General features: G+C 42.2%; 1 protein-coding gene across 2 annotated transcripts in view; it reads left to right on the top strand.

The window, feature by feature from the left end:
- ppp2r5eb (protein phosphatase 2, regulatory subunit B', epsilon isoform b) overlaps positions 1-16,659 on the top strand; it is a 72,581-nt gene extending 55,922 nt beyond the window's left edge. The window contains exons 11-13 of one of the 2 annotated variants that reach the window (XM_070879477.1): positions 13,152-13,253; positions 14,453-14,520; positions 14,813-16,659. In XM_070879477.1, coding sequence (XP_070735578.1) covers positions 13,152-13,253; positions 14,453-14,520; positions 14,813-14,829 — 187 coding nt within the window. In that variant the 3' untranslated portion in view covers positions 14,830-16,659. Of the gene's footprint in view, positions 1-13,151; positions 13,254-14,452; positions 14,788-14,812 lie in introns of those variants that run through there. The other variant, XM_070879478.1, reaches the window with a different exon arrangement.
- Positions 16,660-24,321: the final 7,662 nt, after the last annotated feature.

Genomic DNA, 24,321 nt, shown 5'->3' with positions numbered 1-24,321 from the left:
TTTTATTTTTCTGTATACTTTCTCTCTGGCTACACCAGGGTTATTCTCTTTTGGATTGCACCGAAAAGCCTGTACCTAGCTTTCCAATTCCATCCACCTTTCTGACTGCTCACTCTGGCAGAACTTGGTCGTGTGCAACCTCATGTCTTGGTGAATCCTAATATACATTTCAAACCCATATCAGGTCCATGGTTACAGCACGGAAGTGGGCCATTCGGCCCGTCGAGCCTGTGCCGGCTCTCTGTAAGAGCATCTCAGCGAATCCCCCATTCCCGCCCTTTTCCCGTAGTCCTGCAATTTTTTTTCTTTCAGGTACTTATCCAACTCCCTTTTGAAAGCTGTGATTGAGTCTTCCTCCACCACCCTTTCAAGCAGTGCGTTCCAGATCCTAACCACCCGCAGCGTAAAATGTTTTTTCTTATGTTGCCTTTGGTTCTTTTGCCAGTCACCTTAAATCTGTGTCCTCTGGTTCTTGACCCTTCTGCCAATGGGAACAGTTTCTCTGTCCAGGCCCCTTATGATTTTGAATACCTCGATCAAATCTCCTCTCAATCTTCTCTGCTCCAAGGAGAACAAACCCAGCTTCTCCTATCTATCCACATAACTGAAATCCTTCATCCCTGCAATTGTTCTCAAATCTTTTCTGCACCTCTTTAAAGCATTCACATCTTTCCTAAATTGCAGTGCCTAGAATTGGCCACAATACTCCAGTTGAGGCCGAACCAGTGTTTTATAAAGGTGGTTCATAATTTCCATACTTTTGTACTCTATAGCTCGATTCATGAAGCCCAGGATCCTGTATGCTTTTTAACTGCTTTCTCAACCTGCCCTGCCACCTTCAATGATTTGTGCACATATACTCAGAGGTCTCTCTGTGCATGACCCTTTAGGATTGTAATCTTTAGTTTATATTTTCTCTCCTCATTCTACCAAAATGTATCACTTCACACTTTTCTGTGTTAAATTTCATCTGCCACATGTGTGCTCATTCCACCAGCCTGACTGTCATTAGAGCATAAGAAATAAGAATAGGCGTAGGCCATACTGTCACTCGAGCCTGCTCCGCCATTCAATAAGATCATGGCTGATCTGATTATGGACTCGGCTCCACTTCCCCGCCCGCTCCCCATAACCCTTTATCCCCTTATCATTTAAGAAACTGTCTATTCCTGTCTTAAATTTATTCAATGTCCCAGCTTCCACATCTCTCTGAGGCAGTGAATTCCACAGATTTACAACCCTCAGAAGAAATTTTTCATTTCTGTTTTAAATGGGCGGTGCCTTATTCTAAGACCACGCCCTCTAGTTCTAATCTCCCCCATCATTGAAACATAGAAAATAGGTGCAGGAGGAGGCCATTCGGCCCTTCGAGCCTGCACCTCCATTCAATATGATCATGGCTGATCATGCAACTTCAGTACCCCATTCCTGCTTTCTCTCCATACCCCTTGATCCCTTTAGCTGTAAGGGCCACATCTCACTCCCTTTTGAATATAGCTAACGAACTGGCTTCAACAACTTTCTGTGGTAGAGAATTCCACAGGTTCACAATCCTCTGAGTGAAGAAGTTTTTCCTCATCTTGGTTCTAAATGGCTTACCCCTTATCCTTAGACTGTGACCCCTGGTTTTGGACTTCCCCCAACATCGGGAACATTCTTCCTGCATCTAACCTGTCCAATCCCATCAGAATTTTATTTATTTCTATGAGATCCCCTCTCATTCTTCTAAATTCCAGTGAATATAAGCCGAGTCGATCCAGTCTTTCTTCATATGTCAGTCCTGCCATCCCGGGAATCAGTTTGGTGAACCTTCACTGCACTCCCTCAATAGCAAGAATGTCCTTTCTCAGATTAGGAGACCAAAACTGTACACAATATTCAAGGTGTGGCCTCACCAAGGCCCTGTACAACTTCAGTAAGACCTCCCTGCTCCTATATTCAAATCCTCTCACTATGACAACATGCCATTTGCCGCCTTCACTGCCTGCTGTACCTGCATGACAACTTTCAATGACTGATGTACCATGACACCCAGGTCTCGTTGCACCTCCCCTTTTCCTAATCTGTTACCATTCAGATAATCTGCCTTCCTGTTTTTGCCACCAAAGTGGATAATCTCACATTTATCTACATTGTACTGCATCTGCCATGTATTTGCCCACTCACCTAACCTGTCCAAGTCACCCTGCAGCCTCTTGGCATTCTCCTCACAGCCCACACTGCCATCCAGCTTAGTGTCATCTGCAAACTTGGAGATATTACATTCAATTTCTTTGTCTAAATCATTAATGTATATTGTAAATAGCTGGGGTCCCAGCACTGAATCTTGCGGTACCCCACTAGTCACTGCCTGCCATTCTGAAAAGGACCCGTTTATTCCTACTCTTTGCTTCCTGTCTGCCAACCAGTTCTCTATCCACGTCAATACATTACCCCCAATACCATGTGCTTTAATTTTGCACACTAATCTCTTGTGTGGGACCTTGTCAAAAGCCTTTTGAAAGTCCAAATACACCACATTCACTGGTTCTGCCTTGTCCACTCTACAAGTTACATCCTCAAAAAATTCTGGAAGATTTGTCAAGCATGATTTCCCTTTCATAAATCCATGCTGACTTGGACTGATCCTGTCACTGGTTTCCGAATACGCTGCTATTACATCTTTAACAATTGATTCCAACATTTTCCCCACTACCGATGTCAGCCTAACCAGTCTATAATTCCCTGTTTTCTCTCTCCCTATTTTTTTTTTTAAAGTTGGGTTACCTTAGCTAGCCTCCAATCCATAGGAACTGATCCAGAGTCTATAGAATGTTGGAAAATGACCACCAATGCATCCACTCTTTCTAAGGCCACTTCCTTAAGTACTCTGGATTGCAGACTATCAGGCCCTGGGGATTTATCGGCCTTCAATCCCATCAATTTCCCTAACTCAATTTCCTGTATCATGGAAACATCCTCTCTGCATTCCCCTTGTCAAGCCCCCTCATAATCTTACACATTTCGATAAGAGCACTTCTCATTCTTCTCATTCCAATGAGTAGAGACTCAACCTTTCCTCCATAAGTCAACCCGCTCATCCCCGGAATCAACCTAGTGAACCTTCTCTGACCTGCCTCCAAAGCAAGTATATCCTTTTGTAAATATGGAAACCATCTTGAAGTCTTATCATTATCCTCCTCGCTGTGCCCTATACTTCCAAGTTTTGTCATCTGCAAATTTTGAAATTATGCCCTGTACATCCACATCCAAGTCTTAATATACACATATATACATATATATATAAACAGTGGTCCTAGAACCGACCCCTGGGGAATACTTTCCTCCAGTCTGAAAAACAACCGTTCACCACGACTGTTTTCTGTCACTAAGCCAATTTTGTATCCATACTGCCACTGTCCCTTTTATTCCATGGGCTTCAACTTTGCTGGTAAGCCTATTATGTGGCACTTTGTCAAACGCCTGTTGGAAATCCATGTATACCACATCAACCGCATTGCTATCATCATCTCTGTTACCTCATCAAAAAACTTGATCAAGTTGGTTAAACACAATTTACCTTTAACAAATCTGTGCTGGCATGTCTTAATTAATCCACACCTGTCCAAGTGACAATTTTGTCCCTGATTATTGTTTCTAAAAGCTTTCCCCACTACCGAGGTTAAACCTACCAGCCTATCGTTGCTAGGTTTATCTTTATACCCTTTTTTGAACAAGGGTGTAACATTTGCAATTCTCCAGTCCTCTGGCACCACTCACGTTTCTAAGGAGGATTGGAATATTATGGCCAGTACTTCCGCGATTTCTTCCTTCACTTCCCTCAACGTCCTAGGATGCATCCCATCTGGTCCTGGTGACTTACCTACTTTAAGTGCAGCCAGCCTTTCTAGTACTCTGTCTTTATCAATTCGTATCCCATCCAGTATTTCCTCTACCTCCTCCTTTGCTATGTCTATGGCAGCATCTTGTACCTTGGTGAAGACTAATGCCAAATACTCATTTAGTACCTCAACCATAGCCTCTGCCTCCATGCATAGGTCTTTTTGGTCCCTAATCGGGCCCGCTCCTCCTCTTTTGGATGCCCGTTTATGTTCGCTGACATTCTATTCTCATACCCTGTCTTTTGCCTCTCATTTTCTTTTTCACTTTTCCTCTGAACTTTCTATATTTAGCCTGATTCTCACATGTGTTCTCGACCTGGCATCTTTTTCTGCTTCATGTTACTTTCTGTCTCTCTTTCATCAGCAAGGGAGCTCGCACTTGAGTTGCCTTACCTTTTCCCTTCGCGGGAATGTACCTCGACTGTACCTGAACTATTTCCTCTTGAAAGGCAGGCCATTGTTCCACTACAGCTTTGCCAACCAATCTTTGATTCCGATTTACCCGAACCAGATCCGTTCTCATCCCACTGAAATTTGCCTCCCTCCAATTAAGTATTTTTATTCTAGATTGATCCCTGTCCTTTTCCATAGCTAATCTGAACCTTATGATACTATGATCACTGTTCCCTAAATGTTCACCTACTGACACTTGCTCCAGTTGATCTACCTCATTACTCAACCAGATCCAGCAATGCCTCCTCCTTCATTGGGCCGGAAACATACTGATCAAGAAAGTTCTCCTGAACTCACTTCAGAAATTCTTGCCCTTTACACTATTACTATCCCAGTCTATATTAGAATAGTTGAAGTCCCCCATTATCACTACTCTAGTTCTTGCACCTCTCTGTAGTTTCTCTGCAAATTTGCTCCTCCATATTTTTCCCACTAGTTGGTGGCCTATAGAATACACCTAGTAGTGTAATGGCACCTCTATTATTTCCTAACTCTGGCACCTCTATTATTTCCTAACTCTAGCCATATAGATTCTGTCCTTGACCCCCTCCAGGACATCCTCGCTCTCCAGCACTAACATTCTTCTTTACCAATACTACCACACTACCTCCTATCTTTCCCGAACACCCTTCATCCAGAAATATTTAATACCCAATCCTTCCCTTTTTTGAGCTAGGTCTCTATTATTGCAACTACTGCATATTCCCATGTGGCTATTTGCGCCTGCAGCTCACCAACCTTGTTTACTATGCTTTGTGCATTCACATACATACACTGTAAACCTATCCTGTGTTCTCGCTGTCTGACTCCACCTAATACCTTTAGTATTTCTTGTTTTAGTGCTATCTGTCTCCCAATCTTTTGTGCCCTATGTTTCTCCTTTCTAATACTACATCCTGGTGCCCATCCCCCTGCCAACTTGACTTAAATCCTCCACAACAGCACAAGCAAACCTCCGCACGAGGATATTGGTACCAGCTCTGTTGAGGCGCAACCCGTCTGGCCTGTACAGATCCCACCTCTCTCAGAACTGGCCCCAATGTCCAGGAATCTGAAGCCCTCCCTCCTGCACCATCTGTCCAGCCACGCATTCATCTGCTCTATCCTTCTATTTCTATACTCGCTCGCGGCACCAGGAGTAATCTGGAGATTACAACCTTTGAGGACCTGCTTTTTAATCTCTTTCCGAGCTCCCTAAAATATGCCTGCAGGACCTCATCCCTCTTTCTACCCATGTCATTGGTATTGATATGGACCCCGACTTCTGTCCACCCTCCCCCCTCAGAATGGTCTGCAGCTGCTCAGTGACATCCTTAACACTGGCACCGGGGAGGTAACATACCATCCTGGAGTCATGTCTGCGGCCGCAGAAATGCCTGTCTGCTCCCGTAACTATCGAATCCCATACCTCTGTTGCTTTCCCTAACTTCCTTCTTCCCCCCCAGCCCCCTGTACAGCTGAGCCACCCATGGTGCCACGGACTTGACTCTGGCTGTACTCTCCGGAGGAACCATCGCTCTCTCCAGTACTCGGGACAGAATATAAGTTGGAGAGCGACATGCATTCAGAGGACGCCTGCACTTTCTGTCTGGTGGTCCTCTTCGGTCTGGCGGTCGCCCATTCCCTCTCTGCCTGCACACTCCTTAGCTGTGGGGTGACCACGTCCTGGAATGTGCTATCCACGTAGCTCTCAGCCTTGCAGATGCACTGCAGTGATGCCAGCTGCTGCTTAAGCTCCTCCAGCTTGACAACACCACCTGCACACGTGGTTGTCCAGGACACTGGAAGCATCCTGGAGTTCCCACATGGCACAGGATGCGCATTCCGCTGGACCGAGCTGCCCTGCCATGGCTTTATTTATTTGACTATTAACTTTACAGAAACTGAATTAAATTTAATTAACGTCTTTATTCAAAGATTATTTATAGTTATATTAATTAGTTCAACTGGTTAAGTTATAAATTTAATAAAAAGTTATGATTTCCCGCTGCTAGTTTAAACCTCTCTCCTAGGTTAGAGAGAATAAATGTTAATACTCACCCACCATTCACCTACCTGCTGTCCTGTAACGTCACTCCTTGTTTTTTGTCGTTGAAATCATCGGAGGTACTGCCGCCTTGCTGCTGCTTGGGTCCACGCTGCCTTGGTCTCCCTCTCAGGTCCATCACCAAGACTGCCTACTTGTCCATTTGTACAGTTGCCCCACCTCCATCTCTATCTCATCCCCATAGTGACCAGAACTCTTCATTACTTTTCCAATTCCATCCTTGCTGGCTCCACTTCCCATCTCCACTTAACACAAAATCCACCTCATCCAGAACTCTACTACAGGTATCTGCACCCCATCCTGTAGGAAATTCTCACCTATTTTTCCCGCCCCCCCCCCTGCCAAGCTCAATTGTACCTGTCTACCCCTAATCTACAGCATATCGATTACAATTTCCTCATCTCAAATTATTCAGTACCTTGTACCACCTACACTTGGCAGTCTCTTCCAAGTCTATGGCCCCAAGTTTCCACACGATAAAAAACGGGCGCCTGTTTTTCGCGGCGAAAATGGCGCTGTAAAAAAAACGCGCGATTCTGGAGCGCCCTGCAGCTCCATGTCTGCTTGGCGCGGCGCCCAGGGGGACGGAGCCTACCACTCACGCCGATTTTGTAAATGGGAGGGGGCGGGTACCATTTAAATTAGTTTTTTTTCCTGCCGGCAATCCTGCGCGTTGGAGCGTTCGCGCACGCGCAGTGTGAAGGAAACATTGGCACTCGACCATTTTTGTAGTTCTTTGTAGCTGTTTAATTTTTGAAAATTTTTTAATAAAAGCACATTGCCATCAGCACTGAGGCTTCTTGCAGCAGTGAGAAGGCTGCAGGAAGCCTCAAAGTTGAGGCAGCCATTTCCCGACGGCCTCCCCCCCCCCCCCCCCCCCTGCCATCAGGAAATGGCTGCTGAACTTGAGGCTTCCTGCAGCCTTCTCACTGTCTCCTCCCCGCCCGCCGTCGAACGGCTTCTCCCCCCCCCCCCCCCCCGCGGGAACGAACGGCTTCCTCCTCGCCCCCCCCCCCCCCCCGCGGGAACGAACGGCTGCCTCTTCTTTTCCCCCCCCCGGGCGGGAACGAACGGCTGCCTCTTTCCCCCCCCCCGGGCGGGAACGAACGGCTGCCTCAACTTGTGAGGCTTGCTGCAGCATTCTCCCTACCTGAAGCACTTTCACACAGGTAGGAAGATGGTTTATTTAATCTTTTCTTTGCTTATAAATGTTTATTCAGGTTGGATTTATTTGTATAATATTTGTATAAGTATAAATAAGGATTTATTATAGAATTTAATGACTTCCCTTCCCCCCACCTCGTTCCGGACGCCTAATTTGTAACCTGCGCCTGATTTTTTAATGTGTAGAACAGGTTTTTTCAGTTCTACAAAAATCTTCACTTGCTCCATTCTAAGTTAGTTTGGAGTACGTTTTCACTGTGGAAACTTTCAAATCAGGCGTCAGTGGCCGGACACGCCCCCTTTTGAAGACAAAATTCTGTTCCAAAGTGGAGCTGTTCTACCTGACTAGAACTGCAGAAAAAAAAATGTGGAGAATTGCGATTTCTAAGATAGTCCGTTCTCCACCAGTTGCTCCTAAAAATCAGGCGCAAATCATGTGGAAACTTGGGCCCTATATCCCAGGTTGTGCACTATACTGTTCTGCCTTCAGCCCCTCCCCCACACTTGGTAATTTCCTTCCCAAACCCATCCACCATGCATTTCTTCCCTCCTTCAGAGGCTGCTCAAAACATGTTGCTTTGATCTCACCTTCCCAACAGTGAAGCACCATAGGACATTTCATTACATTAAAGTTGCATTGTGCAAGTTGGACGTGATGAGATCATTAAAATATGATTTAATTGAGGATTTATTCAATAAAACCCGAGAGCCAAATGTTTTGGACTATAGTTACCTTTGGCCATTGCTTATTTATTTATACAGATAACAAAAACATTATTTGATTATTGCTGCTGAGTTTCTTGATTAACCCGGTTAAGTTTATAACAGATCATTGGATTTCCAGAAAGTAACCATTTGCTTCTCCCCTTGGAGATTCACTTGCAGTATGCATAGGTAATTCAAAAGGTGTGATGATGAAATGTAACTCTTCCTGATTTATTGTGTAATTGAGCACTAAATCAGCGGGGGGGAGAAAAGCTTTGATAGCTCTATGCATGCACCTAGCCGCGTGCTGACAGGCACACAATTTTCTAAAGTTTGAAAAAGCAATGGTCTAGATAAGTGCTAGAAAAACTGGCACAAGAGGGTGAGAGGCTGAGGGACAATCCAGGTTTTTAGTGCAATCTGGAAAGTACCTTGAGTGGTGATAAAGGCATGAGATTATCCTTTAGAAACGGTGCCCTCTACAGGAAGAAGGGAACAGACAGAAAATACTGTGTCTGACATATCTTCTGCTCCACTTTTGTGGCAAAGTTGCTCAGGCTTGTCATGTGTTTCATTTACTTGAAACCTTGCATGTTCAAGGGATTGCTCTTGGAATTGAACAATGTGCGGACACTTGTCATCTGAGAAAATGTTTCATTTTCCTCCCTGCCTTAATTTTAATCGGTAACTTTTTAATAGTACCAAACATGTTTTGGTATAAACATAATCATCTGTTCTGAAAAATGATACCCTAAGGCTGAATATTTTTATACAGTCATCTACTATTTGGGGGATTTTGTTTATATCATATCTTGGCAATACAGAGGAGCTGATAACAATAAATTATTGTAGTTCTTGCTTTAATTTCTTTATAAGAACATAAGAACATAAGAATTAGGAACAGGAGTAGGCATCTAGCCCCTCGAGCCTGCTCCGCCATTCAATAAGATCATGGCTGATCTGGTCGTGGACTCAGCTCCACTTACCCGCCCTCTCCCCGTAACCATTAATTCCCTTATTGCTTAAAAATCTATCTATCTTTGACTTGAAAACATTCAATGAGCTAGCCTCAACTGCTTCCTTGGGCTGAGAATTCCACAGATTCACAACCCTCTGGGAGAAGAAATTCTTTCTCAACTCTGTTTTAAATTGGCTCCTCCGTATTTTGAGGCTGTGCCCCCTAGTTCTAGTCTCCCCCACCAATGGAAACAACCTCTCTGCCTCTATCTTGTCTATCCCTTTCATGATAAATGTTTATATAAGATCACCCCTCATCCTTCTGAACTCCAAGGAGTAAAGACCCAGTGTACTCAATCTATCATCATAAGGTAACCCCCTCATCTCCGGAATCAGCCTAGTGAATCGTTTCTGTACCCCTTCCAAAGCTAGTACATCCTTCCTTAAGTAAGGTGACCAAAACTGCACGCAGTACTCCAGGTGCGGCCTTACCCAATACCTTATACAGTTGCAGCAACACCTTCCTGCTTTTGTACTCCATCCCTTTCGCAATGAAGGCCAACATTCCATTTGCCTTCCTGATTACCTGCTGCACCTGCAAACTAACCTTTTGGGATTCATGCACAAGGACCCCCAGGTCCCTCTGCACCTCAGCATGTTGTAATTTCTCCCCATTCAAATAATATTCCCTTTTACTGTTTTTTTTTCCCCAAGGTGGATGACCTCACACTTTCCGACATTGTATTCCATCTGCCAAACCTTAGCCCATTCGCTGAACCTATCCAAATCTCCTTGCAGCCTCTCTGAGTCCTCAACACAACCCGCTTTCCCACTAATCTTCGTGTCATCTGCAAATTTTGTTGCACTACACTCTGTCCCCTCTTCTAGGTCATCTATGTATATTGTAAACAATTGTGGTCCCAGTACTGATCCCTGTGGCACACCACTAACCACTGATTTCCAACCGGAAAAAGACCCATTTATCCCGACTCTGCATTCTGTTCGCCAGCCAATTCTCTATCCATGCTAATACATTTCCTCTGACTCCGCGTACCTTTATCTTCTGCGGTAACCTTTTGTGTGGCACCTTATCGAATGCCTTTTGGAAATCTAAATACACCACATCCATCGGTACACCTCTATCCACCATGCTCGTTATATCCTCAAAGAATTCCAGTAAGTTAGTTAAACATGATTTCCCTTTCATGAATCCATGCTGCGTCTGCTTGATTGCACTATTCCTATCCAGATGTCCCGCTATTTCTTAATGATAGTTTCAAGCATTTTCCCCACTACAGATGTTAAACTAACCGGCCTATAGTTACCTGCCTTTTGCCTGCCCCCTTTTTTAAACAGAGGCGTTACATTAGCTGCTCTCCAATCCGCTGGTACCTCCCCAGAGTCCAGAGAATTTTGGCAGATTATAACACATGCATCTGCTATAACTTCTGCCATCTCTTTTAATACCCTGGAATGCATTTCATCAGAACCAGGGGACTTGTCTACCTTGAGTCCCATTAGTCTGTCCAGCACTACCTCCCTAGTGATAGTGATCATCTCAAGGTCCTCTCTTCCCACATTCCTATGACCAGCAATTTTTGGCATGGTTTTTGTGTCTTCCACTGTGAAGACGGAAGCAAAATAATTGTTTAAGGTCTCGGCCATTTCCACATTTCCCATTATTAAATCCCCCTTTTCATCTTCTAAAGGACCAACATTTACTTTAGTCACTCTTTTCCGTTTTATATATCTGTAAAAGCTTTTACTATCTGTTTTTATGTTTTGCGCAAGTTTACCTTCGTAATCTATCTTCCCTTTCTTTATTGCTTTTTTAGTCATTCTTTGCTGTTGCTTAAAATTTTCCCAATCTTCTAGTTTCCCACTAACCTTAGCCACCTTATACGCATTGGTCTTTGATTTGATACTTTCCTTTATTTCCTTGGTTATCCACGGCTGGTTATCTCTTCTCTTGCCACCCTTCTTTTTCACTGGAATATATTTTCGTTGCGCATTATGAAAGAGCTCCTTAAAAGTCCTCCACTGTTCCTCAATTGTGCCACCGTTTAGTCCTTGTTTGCAGTCTACTTTAGCCAACTCTGTCCTCATTCCACTGTAGTCCCCTTTGTTTAAGCATAGTACGCTCGTTTCTGACACAACTTCCTCATCCTCAATCTGTATTACAAATTCAACCATATTGTGATCACTCATTCCGAGAGGATCTTTTACGAGGAGATCGTTTATTTTTCCTGTCTCGTTGCACAGGACCAGATCCAAAATGGCTTGCTCCCTTGTAGGCTCTGTTACATACTGTTCTAAGAAACAATCCCGTATGCATTCTATGACTTCCTCCTCCAGGCTACCCCCTGCGATTTGATTTGACCAATCGATATGTAGGTTAAAATCCCCCATAACTGCTGCTGTTCCTTTTTCACATGCCTCCATTATTCCCTTGATTATTGCCCGCCCCACCATGAAGTTATTATTTGGGGGCCTATAAACTACGCCGACCAGTGACTTTTTCCCCTTACTATCTCTAATCTCCACCCACAATGATTCAACATTTTGTTCATTGGAGCCAATATCATCCCTCACAACTGCCCTGATATCATCCTTTATTAACAGAGCTACCCCACCTCCTTTCCCTTCTTGCCTATCTTTCTGAATCGTCAGATACCCCTGTATGTTTAATTCCAAGTCTTGGCCACCTTGCAACCATGTTTCTGTAATGGCCACCAAATCATACCCATTTGTAATGATTTGTGCCGTCAATTCATTTACTTTATTTCTAATGCTGCGTGCATTTAGGTAGTGTGTTTTCATCCTAGTTTTTAAACCATGATTTTTAGTTTTTACCCCTCCTGCAGCCCTTTTATATTCAGTGGTCCTTTTTGTTTCTTGCCTTTGGTTTCTCTGCCCTCCACTTTTACTCATCTCTTTTTTGTCTTTTGTTTTTGTCTCCTTTTTGTTTCCCTCTGTCTCCCTGTATTGGTTCCCATCCCCCTGCCATATTAGTTTAACTCCTCACCAACAGCACTAGCAAACACTCCCCCTAGGACATTGGTTCTGTTCCTGCCCAAGTGCAGACCGTCCGGTTTGTACTGGTCCCACCTCTCCCAGAACCTGTTCCAATGCCCCACGAATTTGAATCCCTCCCTGCTGCACCACTGCTCAAGCCACGTATTCATCTGTGCTATCCTGCGATTCCTACTCTGACTAGCACGTGGCACTGGTAGCAATCCCGAGATTACTACTTTTGAGGTCCTACTTTTTAATTTAATTCCTAGCTCCTTAAATTTGTCTCGTAGGACCTTATCCCTTTTTTTTTACCTATGTCGTTGGTACCAATGTGCACCACGACAACTGGCTGTTCTCCCTCCCTTTTCAGAATGTCCTGCACTCGCTCGGAGACATCCTTGACCCTTGCACCAGGGAGGCAACATACCATCCTGGAGTCTCGATTGCGGCCGCAGAAACGCCTATCTATTCCCCTTATGATTGAATCCCCTATCACTATCGCTCTCCCACTCTTTTTTTATGCCCTCCTGTACAACAGAGCCAGCCACGGTGCCATGAACTTGGCTGCTGTTGCTCTCCCCTAATGAGTCATCTCCCTCAACAGCACTCAAAACAGTGTATCTGTTTTGCAGGGGGATGATCAGATGGGACCCCTGCACTACCTTCTTTGTACTACTCTTCCTTTAGTCCCAAAACATCGTGGCATTGTATTTGTGCACAAAACCGAAGGCTTGATTACTCTTTGAAATTGTATACATGCACATTGGTCATATTTACTGGTAATGACCTGTTGGGATTTAGCGATATTCCATCAATACTGAAATTATTACGTGTTTTTCTGACCATTTTTTAAAAACTGTTTAGCATTTCCTATATACATGCTAATTTGGTCAAAGCGTATTTTCTAAGCATTGTTCTGTATTGTGCAGGGCAATTGTAGCTTTAGTCTACAATGTACTGAAGGCATTTATGGAAATGAACAGCGCCTTATTTGATTCGCTGACAGCAACCTACAAGTCAGATCGGCAAAAGTAAGATTTTACTGTCTTTAATCGGGGTTATTAATAGATTAATGATGGTGTTCAATATAGGATTTTCTTAATTGTTACCTTAATTTAAGCACAAAAATCCTATACCGATGTAGATTTGTGTGTTTTAGTGCTGCAGTGAGGCATAGCTATAATGTGGATTTACTCAAAAATCAGTGACAGCAGATCTTTGAAAGGGGAAGGGTATGGAAAATAACTGAAAACACAAGACGCCTTTACATCTGTAGTTGCTGCCTCATCTTAAGCTGGCCATAACATCAAAAACTGGGACAGCAATCTACTGCAAGTGGAACTAAAGCAACATATGGAGCGCTGAGTGTGCCGAATGCAGTAAAATTAATCAGGAAGCTAAAAAGCATGTGTTGGAAGCCATTTAGGACCGAGATGAGGAGAAACTTCTTCACTGAGTTGTTAACCTGTGGCATTCTCTACCATAGAGAGTTGTTGAGGCCAGTTCTTTAGATGTATTCAAGAGGGAATTAGATATGGCCCTTACGGCTAAAGGAATCAAGGGGTATGGAGAGAAAGCAGGAAAGGGGTACTGAGGTGAATGATCAGCCATAATCTTATTGAATGGTGGTGCAGGCTCGAAGGGTTGAATGGCCTGCTCCTGCATCTATTTTCTATGATTCTAATAGGAGTATCAGGAAAAGCTCAACATCATGAAGCTAAAAAGCATGTGTTGGGCACTTGCTGTGTTCTAATGACATATATGCAGTATGTTGTCATGCATTATCATTTATAATTCACAGTCCACCTGAGAGACCCAATGAAAACAGACACTGAAACTTAATTTTATTCAACTTTATCATAACACAATGGAGAATGAACCATTAGACAAAAAGGTGAAGAGGTTTGATGCCCTTCACTTTTTTCGTTCGAGTTTCCACTGTTGCTACCATGATTTTCCCCTCAATTTTGAAGGGACGAGGCTATCTGTTGTTTACGTCTCCTGGCTGCCACTCGGCAGGCAGCCAGAAAGGAGCTTTGCTGTGTTAACAGCCAGACTCAAATGGAGATCACACCTTGGAGTAAAGTAGTAATTCTGTGTTATGGTACTCCTAAAAGTGCATGAGCTCCAAAAGTGGTGTACTTTTCTCATCTGCAGTAGTACATTATGAAATAAAATATTAACTCACAACTCATAACATGATCCTACTTTCTTTTTAAATATTTTTCAGGGAAAAGAAAAAGGAAAAAGAGCGGGAAGAACTTTGGAAAAAATTGCGGGCTCTTGAAATACAGAAAGGTGTGAAAAAAGGGATTCCAACTTAACAAAGAAACATGGTGCAATATTCCCATAGTATACATTTATGTTGTAAGAGGTGGAGCAACAGTTTTCTGTATTGTGCGACTTTACAGTAGATTTCACATCTGTTTCATTATCAAAAACAGTCGGTTCTGTAACAGTACTGTATATAACTTTTCTCTTCACGTTTAAATAGTATGGCAAAAGGAAGGGCGTCGGTACAAAACATGTACATTAGATGGATGTCTGAGAGCTCTTCTATAAATGTAGTCATTGTTTTAACTTTTTTCAGAAAAAAGAAAAACATAATTTAACATCCCTATGGATGGCACAGAAGCTCCAAGAAGATTGTTATATCAGAATACCTGGATCTAGGGTTCCCTACTCGTTGGTGGCAGACTGCAAGCAAATATATTTTTAGACTGAAGATTGTGTTCCTGCTTGTCCCTGTGACTTTGCTGCATTTTAATTTATAGTTAAGGAGAAGTTATTTCTTACAAGTTTGTGGAAGTTTTATTTTTAATTTGGTGGTTTTAAACCTTTTGTGGTGTTAAAATACCTCTACACACAGCACACTGGTTGTGTAAAGGTTAGTGTCCATGTGCATCAAGATGCAGTTCATAACTTTTGTACGAGTAGAAGTGCATTAAAATACACTCCCTGCAGATACAATAGCAGTACTGTACATTAGAGTAAGTATCTGTTAAAGATACATAATTGTTTTGGTGCGATACAAAACTGAGTAAGCAAGATTTAACCAACAATTAACCAAAGTGTAAGTTGGTTGTACAAGATCTTGTTCATTAGCAGTATAAGCTACATATCTTTCTATTACCTGCTGTATTTCACATTTACACACGCAAAAATTAATTCATGCAACTAGCTTTAACTTAAAAGTTCCTGTAGAGAAATGAACACCCCTCCTGACTCCATGCATAGAACATAGTTAAGTGCGTTATACATTGTGTGTATGAGTTGGCTTGTTTTGGTGTATGGTCAGTGTGGCGTGACACAAGCCTAACATTGTTGGGATTGTATACACGACTATTTTAATATGTGGGGTCAACAATACCATACGCATCTCAACATTTTTTTCTTAATGAAGCAGTAGGGAATTGAGCCATAATGTCTTATGGCGTAGTATGCACTGTATTGATCCAGTTGGAATGTTACACTACCAGTGTTATATTACTCCGTGTGTTACACCACTCTGTTGATACAACAGCTTTTCATCCCACCAGGTGTGGGAAAGTGTATGGTATAAAACTTTGTTTAAAAAAAAAACAAAAACATTTTTGTAGTTTTTTATTTTTACTGCAGATCAGACATACACATCATCTTGCACTGTTCTCAACCTTTTAAGAAAACTAACTTAACACTTCTTCAAAAAAAAATTAAATGACCATTATGTTCCATGGGTTGTCCTCAATCTTTTCGCTCATTGATGAAAGTGTTGGAATATCAGTATAGAACCTAATAAGCTATCCCGTTTAAAATCGGACAGCAAGCAGTGTGTAAAAGTGTTTTATTTCAGCTTTGAAAAGGGCTGGGTGGGCCAAACAAGATACTGCCACATCAAGCAATATATGCTGTTGAATAATCACTCATTGGTTCAAATACTGATGCGACATTTGCACTCGGCTAGAACCGGTTACTATACAGTGAATGCTGTACTTCAGAACTGCACCTTTGAAGGTGCTAAAGTAACCCGAGAACTGAGATGGGTATGCTACATATGGATATTTAACATTTGCTCAAGCAAAACATAAGCAGAAATAAGATATGTTTCAGGGATGAATGGGGCTTGAAAGAAATGTATTGCAACTTATATAAAAGTTGACCAGTAAGACACAAGTTAAGACTGTCTTACGTGGGCTCCACTGTACTTTCAAAAAATACTAAATGGTCAATGTGATGATGCACTCTAGTCAGTAAACAGTCAATAACCTCGTTTGTTTACTGTGCATATTGGTAGCATACATGGTTTTGATACCAACACACAAGCAGTTACTGTATTTCATGACAGATTACTGTGTGAACACCCTTGGGTCCACTTTTTGACCACATACTGTAAATAGGCTGTAATCAGAAGCTCATGTATTGACTGAGGCGTTTTAAAATACATATCTTACCAATGAATTTCTTGTGTTACCTTCTTTATCGTACACGGAAAGACGATGTTACACACTTGGTATTCTTTGTATGGAAAGTGCACTTGAGATTTTTCATGTCTTTTTCTGTCAGCAGTATTACTAAAATCCTGGCAGTCCTGGCAGTGTGTAAGTTATGTACAGTGTTGCATAATTGTACAGTAATGAATCAAATACATTCTGTAAATTATGTTCTTAAAACTCTGAGAATAACCTTCTTGCTTTGTCGAACCCATTGATTCAAAGAGTATTTTCAACAAAGTGGCATTGCATTAAACATAAAATATTAACACCTGATTCAGTTTATGTTAAGCTGCTGTTCTCCCCTAAGATCGCCTCAAAAGCACTCTACACAAATATAGCTAGATATTTTCTGCGTGCCACTTGCGTCAATGGCAGACTTGGGTCAGGATTTTTTTTTTAATCAAATACTGGAATGCAAATCCAGGTGGTTTGTTCTGTAACTTATGTGTTTCTCGTACCTATCTTCCTTATTAGAGGATTAGTTAGGAATGAATTGCTTCAATCCTGGAGCCTATAATCAAGAGTCATCCATATGTGTAGAAAACTAAACAAATTGTGGTTGGTCTCAACAATACTTTCTCATAAATGCTAAAGAACTTATGACATACGTGCTCCTCAAAGGAAGCTAAATGCCATGAAGTATAGTATATTGGGGAATAGTTTTATGAAATTACACACCAAAAGTAATTGTATGAAGCTCAAAAATGTATAATTCTTTACATAATATAATTGTATAAAATAATTTGAGATTATTATGGTAATCTCACTGGTTTGGAAATAACTTATTTTACAAAACTTAAATCGGTAAAATCCTAAATTAAAAGTGAGCTATTTCATTTTAATGACATTTTCTAAATAGGTCAACTTTGTTCACTGCTTCAAAACACTTTGTAACTGAGGCTTGATATTACTAAAATCTGATGTTAAACTTATTGCTCTTTCAAGAGTTCATCACTGGAAAGGGGGTATTGGGCTTTGGACAGATGTTATGTAATAAACTTAAATCAGTAGGCTATATAGGCATATAGTTTTAAAGCCGCCTTTCTTCCTTCCATTAAACACTTAATGGGGAACAACTATTTTAAACATATTAATCTTTAATGTCTATCTTATACTTAAATATGATGCAACAGCTGTGGTAGAGGCTGTTTTATAGCAGTCAGGCGAGTTCTGTATAAATTGTCAAGTTTTTTGAGATATTGTATTAAAATAGAAATTTTGTTAGGTTTACTGTTCTGTAACTGCATAGCTGTACTGGGAGAACACTTATGTAATGATGCTATTAATCTATGAATACTAATTTGTCACCTATAATGCTTAAAAATAAAATTCAGCCAATTTTAATCAAACTTCTCTAATATAACACGAGAACCTTTTAATAATTAACAGGAGTGGAGCAACTTTTCTGTGAAGTTAGTTTTAAAAATTCGGGTAAGTTCATTGTCTGCAAAATGCTCGCTGACTTGCACATACACAAGTTCAAACACTGGAAGACCTCCACGAATCGTAGACCAAGATTCAAATGACAGTATGGTGCAGATTCTGGTACGTACAAAACTACATTTGAAAGAAAGACTTGTATTTATATAGCGCCTTCCACAACCACTGGACGTCTCAAAGCACTTTACAGCCAATTAGGTACCAATGAAGAAAGAATCAATGTTTCAGCACAAAAACAGGCCATTTGGTGTATCTCTCTACATGAGCTGTTGAATCCACAGTCACTTTCCTGCATGCTCCCTAAATCCTGTATCCCCTTCTTTCAAGCAACTAATTTCCTCTTTAAAGAATTTATGGAATCTGCTCAAATAGTTTGGCAGAGAATTCTGCATACTGGCCTTTCCTTTAATTATTTTTATGAATGTCTTAAAATTTGTACCATCTTGACAACCAGTGGAAGCAATCTGTTACTAATTTTCTCTTAACCCTAAAGAGCTCAAGTAGGTCACTCCTTAATCTTCACAGATCTGGTGAAAAAAGCCCAGCTTTTCAGGTATCTCTCCATAACTTTAATCCTCTCTTCCATCCCAGCAAAGGAAGTGACATTTGATTGAAGTAACTGAGTAAGTTTTCCAAGTACTAAGCAGAACAAATTTTTTTCAAGTGCCTGTTTTGGAGGGTGGGATTTCTCTAGTATCTGCCGGTTACGACACAACACCAACAACAACAACAACTTGTATTTATACAATGCTTTTAACGTGAAACGTCCCTAGACGCTTCACAGCAATATTGTGCAATAAAAATTTGACATGGTGTCTTAAATCAAATGAAGACAGTAATGTTTGATTATGAAGGCTACTTTATGTTGGTTGCATTGCATATATAAGATGGGCAGCTTGAAACTATTAAGTATTGGCTACTGTTTGTGATAAATGACTCCAAGAGCTTAACCTGCAAGCTATTAGTACATAAGCCTATTGGCTCTGGGTCACTGCTTGTCAATAGACTTGCAGCATGTTTTTTTTCCTCTCTCCCTCCTTTTTTTAAAAAGTGGTGTTACATTAGCTACCTTCCAGTCCATGGAACTGATCCCGAGTTGATAGACTTTTGGAAAATGATCACCAATGCATCCACTATTTCTCGTGCCACTTCCTTAAGTATTCTGGGATGCAGACAATCAGGCCCTGGGGATTTATCGGCCTTCAATCCCATCAATTTCCCCAACACAATTTCCCGCCTAATAAGGATATCCTTCAGTTCCTCCTCCTGTCTAGACCCTCGGTCTCCAAGTACATCCGGAAGGTTATTTGTGTCTTCCTTCGTGAAGACAGAATCAAAGTATTTGTTCAATCTTCATAGCTCAGCTTGGTTTCTTTGTCCCACACTCCAGTGGCTCAGTGCTTTACCTATTTATTGACAACGTTTTGAATTTAAGGTGAGTAATCTCAGTGCTAGGGAATTGAGCTATTTTCCGTCCTTTCCCAATACTTACTGAGCATAGGTGTTCCATACAAGGATTCCTCAATTTTGGAACACAGGCAAAAAAAAAAAGCTATTCTTCATTGTGTCAACTGCAACCTTTGCCTTTTTCCCATCAGCTGCTTGCTCTGGAATCTGAGTGAGGCCGATACTATTAAACTAAATTGTGGTCACTTTTGGTGATATGCCACTCCAAACAGGAACTGGATTTTCTTGTTGCGAGCAGAATAAGACTTTCTACAGGCTGCAGTTATTCAAACCTAGTGTTTAGCGATAAATAACTATACTTAAAGTGTTGCCCCATCTAGTTCAGTTCTTTTTTTAATGATGCAGTTGTGTTTCACCTCCGTACAGCTGTTATCATATTAGATATTTAAAACAAATTGACCTGATCGACTACCTGAGCTCTTTTTAATAAAAAACTTCAACGGTAAATATTAAGAACATCGGAAATAGGAGCAGGAGTGGGCCACCTGGCCTGCTTCGCCATTTAATAAGATCATGGCTGATCTGATCATGGACTCAGCTCCACTTCTCTGCCTGCTCCCTTTATTCCCTTATCGCTTAAATATCTGTCTTACCTCCACCTTTGAATATATTCAATGACCCAGCTTCCATAGCTCTCTGGGGCAGAGAATTCCATAGATTTACAACCCTCAGAGAAGACATTGCGGAATTGGAGCTGAGGGTGGATTCACTCTGGAGCATCCACGATGCTGAGAATGACGTGAGTAGCACATGTAGCGAGTTGGTCTTGCCGCAGGTGAAGGGTCCACAGCTAGCTAGGGAATGGAAGACCAGCAGGAAGAGTAGTGCAAGGAAGGTAGTGCGCGGTCATCCCCCTGCAAAACAGATACACCGCTTTGAGTACTGTTGAGGGGGATGACTCATCAGGGGAGGGCAGCAGCAGCCAAGTTCATGGCACCGTGGCTGGCTCTGTTGCACAGGAGGACTGGAAAAAAAGTGGGAGAGTGATAGGGGATTCAATTGTAAGGGGAATGGATAAGCGTTTCTGCGGCCGCAACTGAGACTCCAGGATGGTATGTTGCCTCCCTGGTGCAAGGGTCGAGGATGTCTCGGAGCGGGTGCAGGACATTCTAAAAAGGGAGGGAGAACAGCCAGATGTCGTGGTGCACATTGGTACCAACGACAGATTTTTTTTAGAAAAAAAGGTCCTACGGGAGGAATTTTAGGAGCTAAATTAAAAAGTAGGACCTCGAAAGTAGTAATCTCGGGATTGCTACCAGTGCCACGTGCTAGTCAGAGTAGGAATCGCAGGATAGCGCAAATGAATACGTGGCTTGAGCAGTGGTGCAGCAGGGAGGGATTCAAATTCCTGGGGCATTGGAACAGGTTCTGGGGGAGGTGGGACCAGTACAAACCGGACGGTCAGCACCTGAGCAGGACCAGAACCAGTGTCCGAGGGAGAGTGTTTGCTAGTGCTGTTGGGGAGGAGTTAAACTAATATGGCAGGGGAATGGCAACCAATGCAGGAAGACAGAAGGAAACAAAAAGGAGACAAAAACAAAAGGTAGAAAGGAGATGAGTGAAAGTGGAGGGCAGAGAAACCCAAGGCAAAAAACAAAAAGGATCTGCAGGAGGAGTCAAAACTAAAAATCATGGTTTAAAAACTAGTATTAAAACACTCGACCTAAATGCACGCAGCATTCAAAATAAAGTAAATGAGTTGATGGCACAAATTATGACACATGGGTATGATTTGGTGGCTATTACAGAAACGTGGTTGCAGGGGGGCCAAGACTGGGAATTAAACATACAGGGGTATCTGACAATTCGGAAAGATAGACAAGAAGAGAAAGGGAGGTGGGGTAGCTCTGTTAATAAAGGATGATATCAGGGCAGTTGTGAGAGACGATATTGACTCTAATGAACAAAATGTTGAATCATTGTGGGTGCAGATTAGAGATAGTAAGGGGAAAAAGTCACTGGTGGGCGTAGTTTATAGGCCCCCAAATAATAACTTCACGGTGGGGTGGGCAATAATCAAGGAAATAATGGAGGCATGTGAAAAAGGAACGGCAGTAATCATGGGGGATTTTAAACCTACATATCGATTGGTCAAATCAAATCGCACGGGATAGCCTTGAGGAGGAATTCATAGAATGCATACGGGATTGTTTCTTAGAACAGTATGTTACAGAACCTACAAGGGAGCAAGCAATCTTAGATCTGGTCCTGTGTAATGAGACAGGAAAAATAAACGATCTCCTAGTAAAAGATCCTCTCGGAATGAGTGATCACAGTATGGTTGAATTTGTAATACAGATTGAGGGTGAGGAAGTAGTGTCAGAAACGAGCGTACTATGCTTAAACAAAGGGGACTACCGTGGGATGAGGGCAGAGTTGGCTAAAGTAGACTGGAAACACAGACTAAACGGTGGCACAATTGAGGAACAGTGGAGGACTTTTAAGGAGCTCTTTCATAGTGCTCAACACAAATATATTCCAGTGAAAAAGAAGGGCGGTAAGAGAAGGGATAACCAGCCGTGGATAACCAAGGAAATAAAGGAGAGTATCAAATCAAAGACCAATGCGTATAAGGTGGCCAAGGTTAGTGGGAAACTAGAGGATTGGGAAAATTTTAAACAACAGCAAAGAATGACTAAAAAAGCAATAAAGAAAGGAAAGATAGATTACGAAGGTAAACTTGCGCAAATCATAAAAACAGATAGTAAAAGCTTTTACAGATATATAAAACGGAAAAGAGTGACTAAAGTAAATATTGGTCCCTTAGAAGATGAGAAGGGGGATTTAATAATGGGAAATGTGGAATGGCTGAGACCTTAAACAATTATTTTGCTTCGGTCTTCACAGTGGAAGACACAAAAACCATGCCAAAAATTGCTGGTCACAGGAATGTGGGAAGGGAGGACCTTGAGACAATCACTATCACTCGGGGGGTAGTGCTGGACAGGCTAATGAGACTGAAGGTAGACAAGTCCCCTGGTCCTGATGAAATACATCTCAGGGTATTAAAAGAGATGGCGGAAGTTATAGCAGCTGCATTCGTTATAATCTACCAAAATTCTCTGGACTCTGGGGAGGTACCAGCGGATTGGAAAGCAGCTAATGTAATGCCTCTGTTTAAAAAAAGGGTGCAGACAAAAAGGCAGGTAACTATAGGCTGGTTAGTTTAACATCTGTAGTGGGGAAAATGCTTGAAACTATCATTAAGCAAGAAATAGCGGGACATCTAGATAGGAATAGTGCAATCAAGTAGACGCAGCATGGATTCATGAAGCTAAATCATGTTTAACTAATTTACTAGAATGGTGGATAGAGGTGTACCGATGGATGTGGTGTATTTAGATTTCCAAAAGGCATTCGATAAGGTACCACACAAAAGGTTACTGCAGAAGATAGAGGTACGCGGAGTCAGAGGAAATGTATTAGCATGGATAGAGAATTGGCTGGCGAACAGAAAGCAGAGAATCGGGATAAATGGGTCCCTTTCGGGTTGGAAATCGGTGGTTAGTGGTGTGTCACAGGGATCGGTGCTGGGACCACAACTGTTTACAATATACATAGATGACCTGGAAGAGGGGACAGAGTGTAGTGTAACAAAATTTGCAGATGACATTAAGATTAGTGGGAAAGCGGGTTGTGTAGAAGACAGAGAGAGGCTGCAAAGAGATTTGGATAGGTTAAGTGAATGGGCGAAGGTTTGGAATACAATGGAATACAATGTCGGAAAGTGTGAGGTCATCCACCTTGGGGGGGGGAAAAAACAGTAAAAGGGAATATTATTTAAATGGGGAGAAATTACAACATGCAGAGGTGCAGAGGGACCTGGGGGTCCTTGTGCATGAATCCCAAAAAGTTAGTTTGCAGGTGCAGCAGATAATCAGAAAGGCGAATGGAATGTTGGCCTTCATTGCAAGAGGGATGGAGTACAAAAGCAGGGTGGTCCTGCTGCAACTGTGCAGGGTATTGGTAAGGCCGCACCTGGAGTGCTGCGTGCAGTTTTGGTCACCTTACTTAAGGAAGGATGTACTAGCTTTGGAGGGGGTACAGAGACGATTCACAAGGCTGATTCCGGAGATGAGGGGGTTACCTTATGACGATAGATTGAGTAGACTGGGTCTTTACTCGTTGGAGTTCAGAAGGATGAGGGGTGATCTTATAGAAACATTTAAAATCATAAAAGGGATAGACAAGATAGAGGCAGAGAGGTTGTTTCCACTGGTCGGGGAGACTAGAACTCGGGGGCACAGCCTCAAAATATGGGGGAGCCAATTTAAAACCGAGTTGAGAAGGAATTTCTTCTCCCAGAGGATTGTGAATCTGTGGAATTCTCTGCCCAAGGAAGCAGTTGAGGCTAGCTCATTGAATGTATTCAAGTCACACATAGATAGATTTTTAACCAATAAGGGAATTAAGGGTTACGGGGAGAGGGCGGGTAAGTGGAGCTGAATCCACGGCCAGGTCAGCCATGATCTTATTGAATGGCGGAGCAGGCTCGAGGGGCTAGATGGCCTCCTCCTGTTCCTAATTCTTATGTTCTTATGTTCTTGTGTTATTCCTCCTCATCTCAGTTTTAAATGGGAGGCCCCTTATTCTGAGACTATGTCCCCTAGTTTTTGTTTCCCTTATGAATGGAAATATCCTCTCTGCATCCACCTTCTCATGCCCCCTCATTATCTTATGTTTTGATAAGATCACACATTCTTCTGAACTCCAATGAATA

This window comes from Pristiophorus japonicus, chromosome 4, assembly GCF_044704955.1.
Source record: "Pristiophorus japonicus isolate sPriJap1 chromosome 4, sPriJap1.hap1, whole genome shotgun sequence".
Lineage (NCBI taxonomy): Eukaryota > Metazoa > Chordata > Chondrichthyes > Pristiophoridae > Pristiophorus > Pristiophorus japonicus.
The sequence above is the reverse complement of the archived record's forward strand: the minus strand, read 5'-3'. Positions and strand labels throughout refer to the sequence as shown.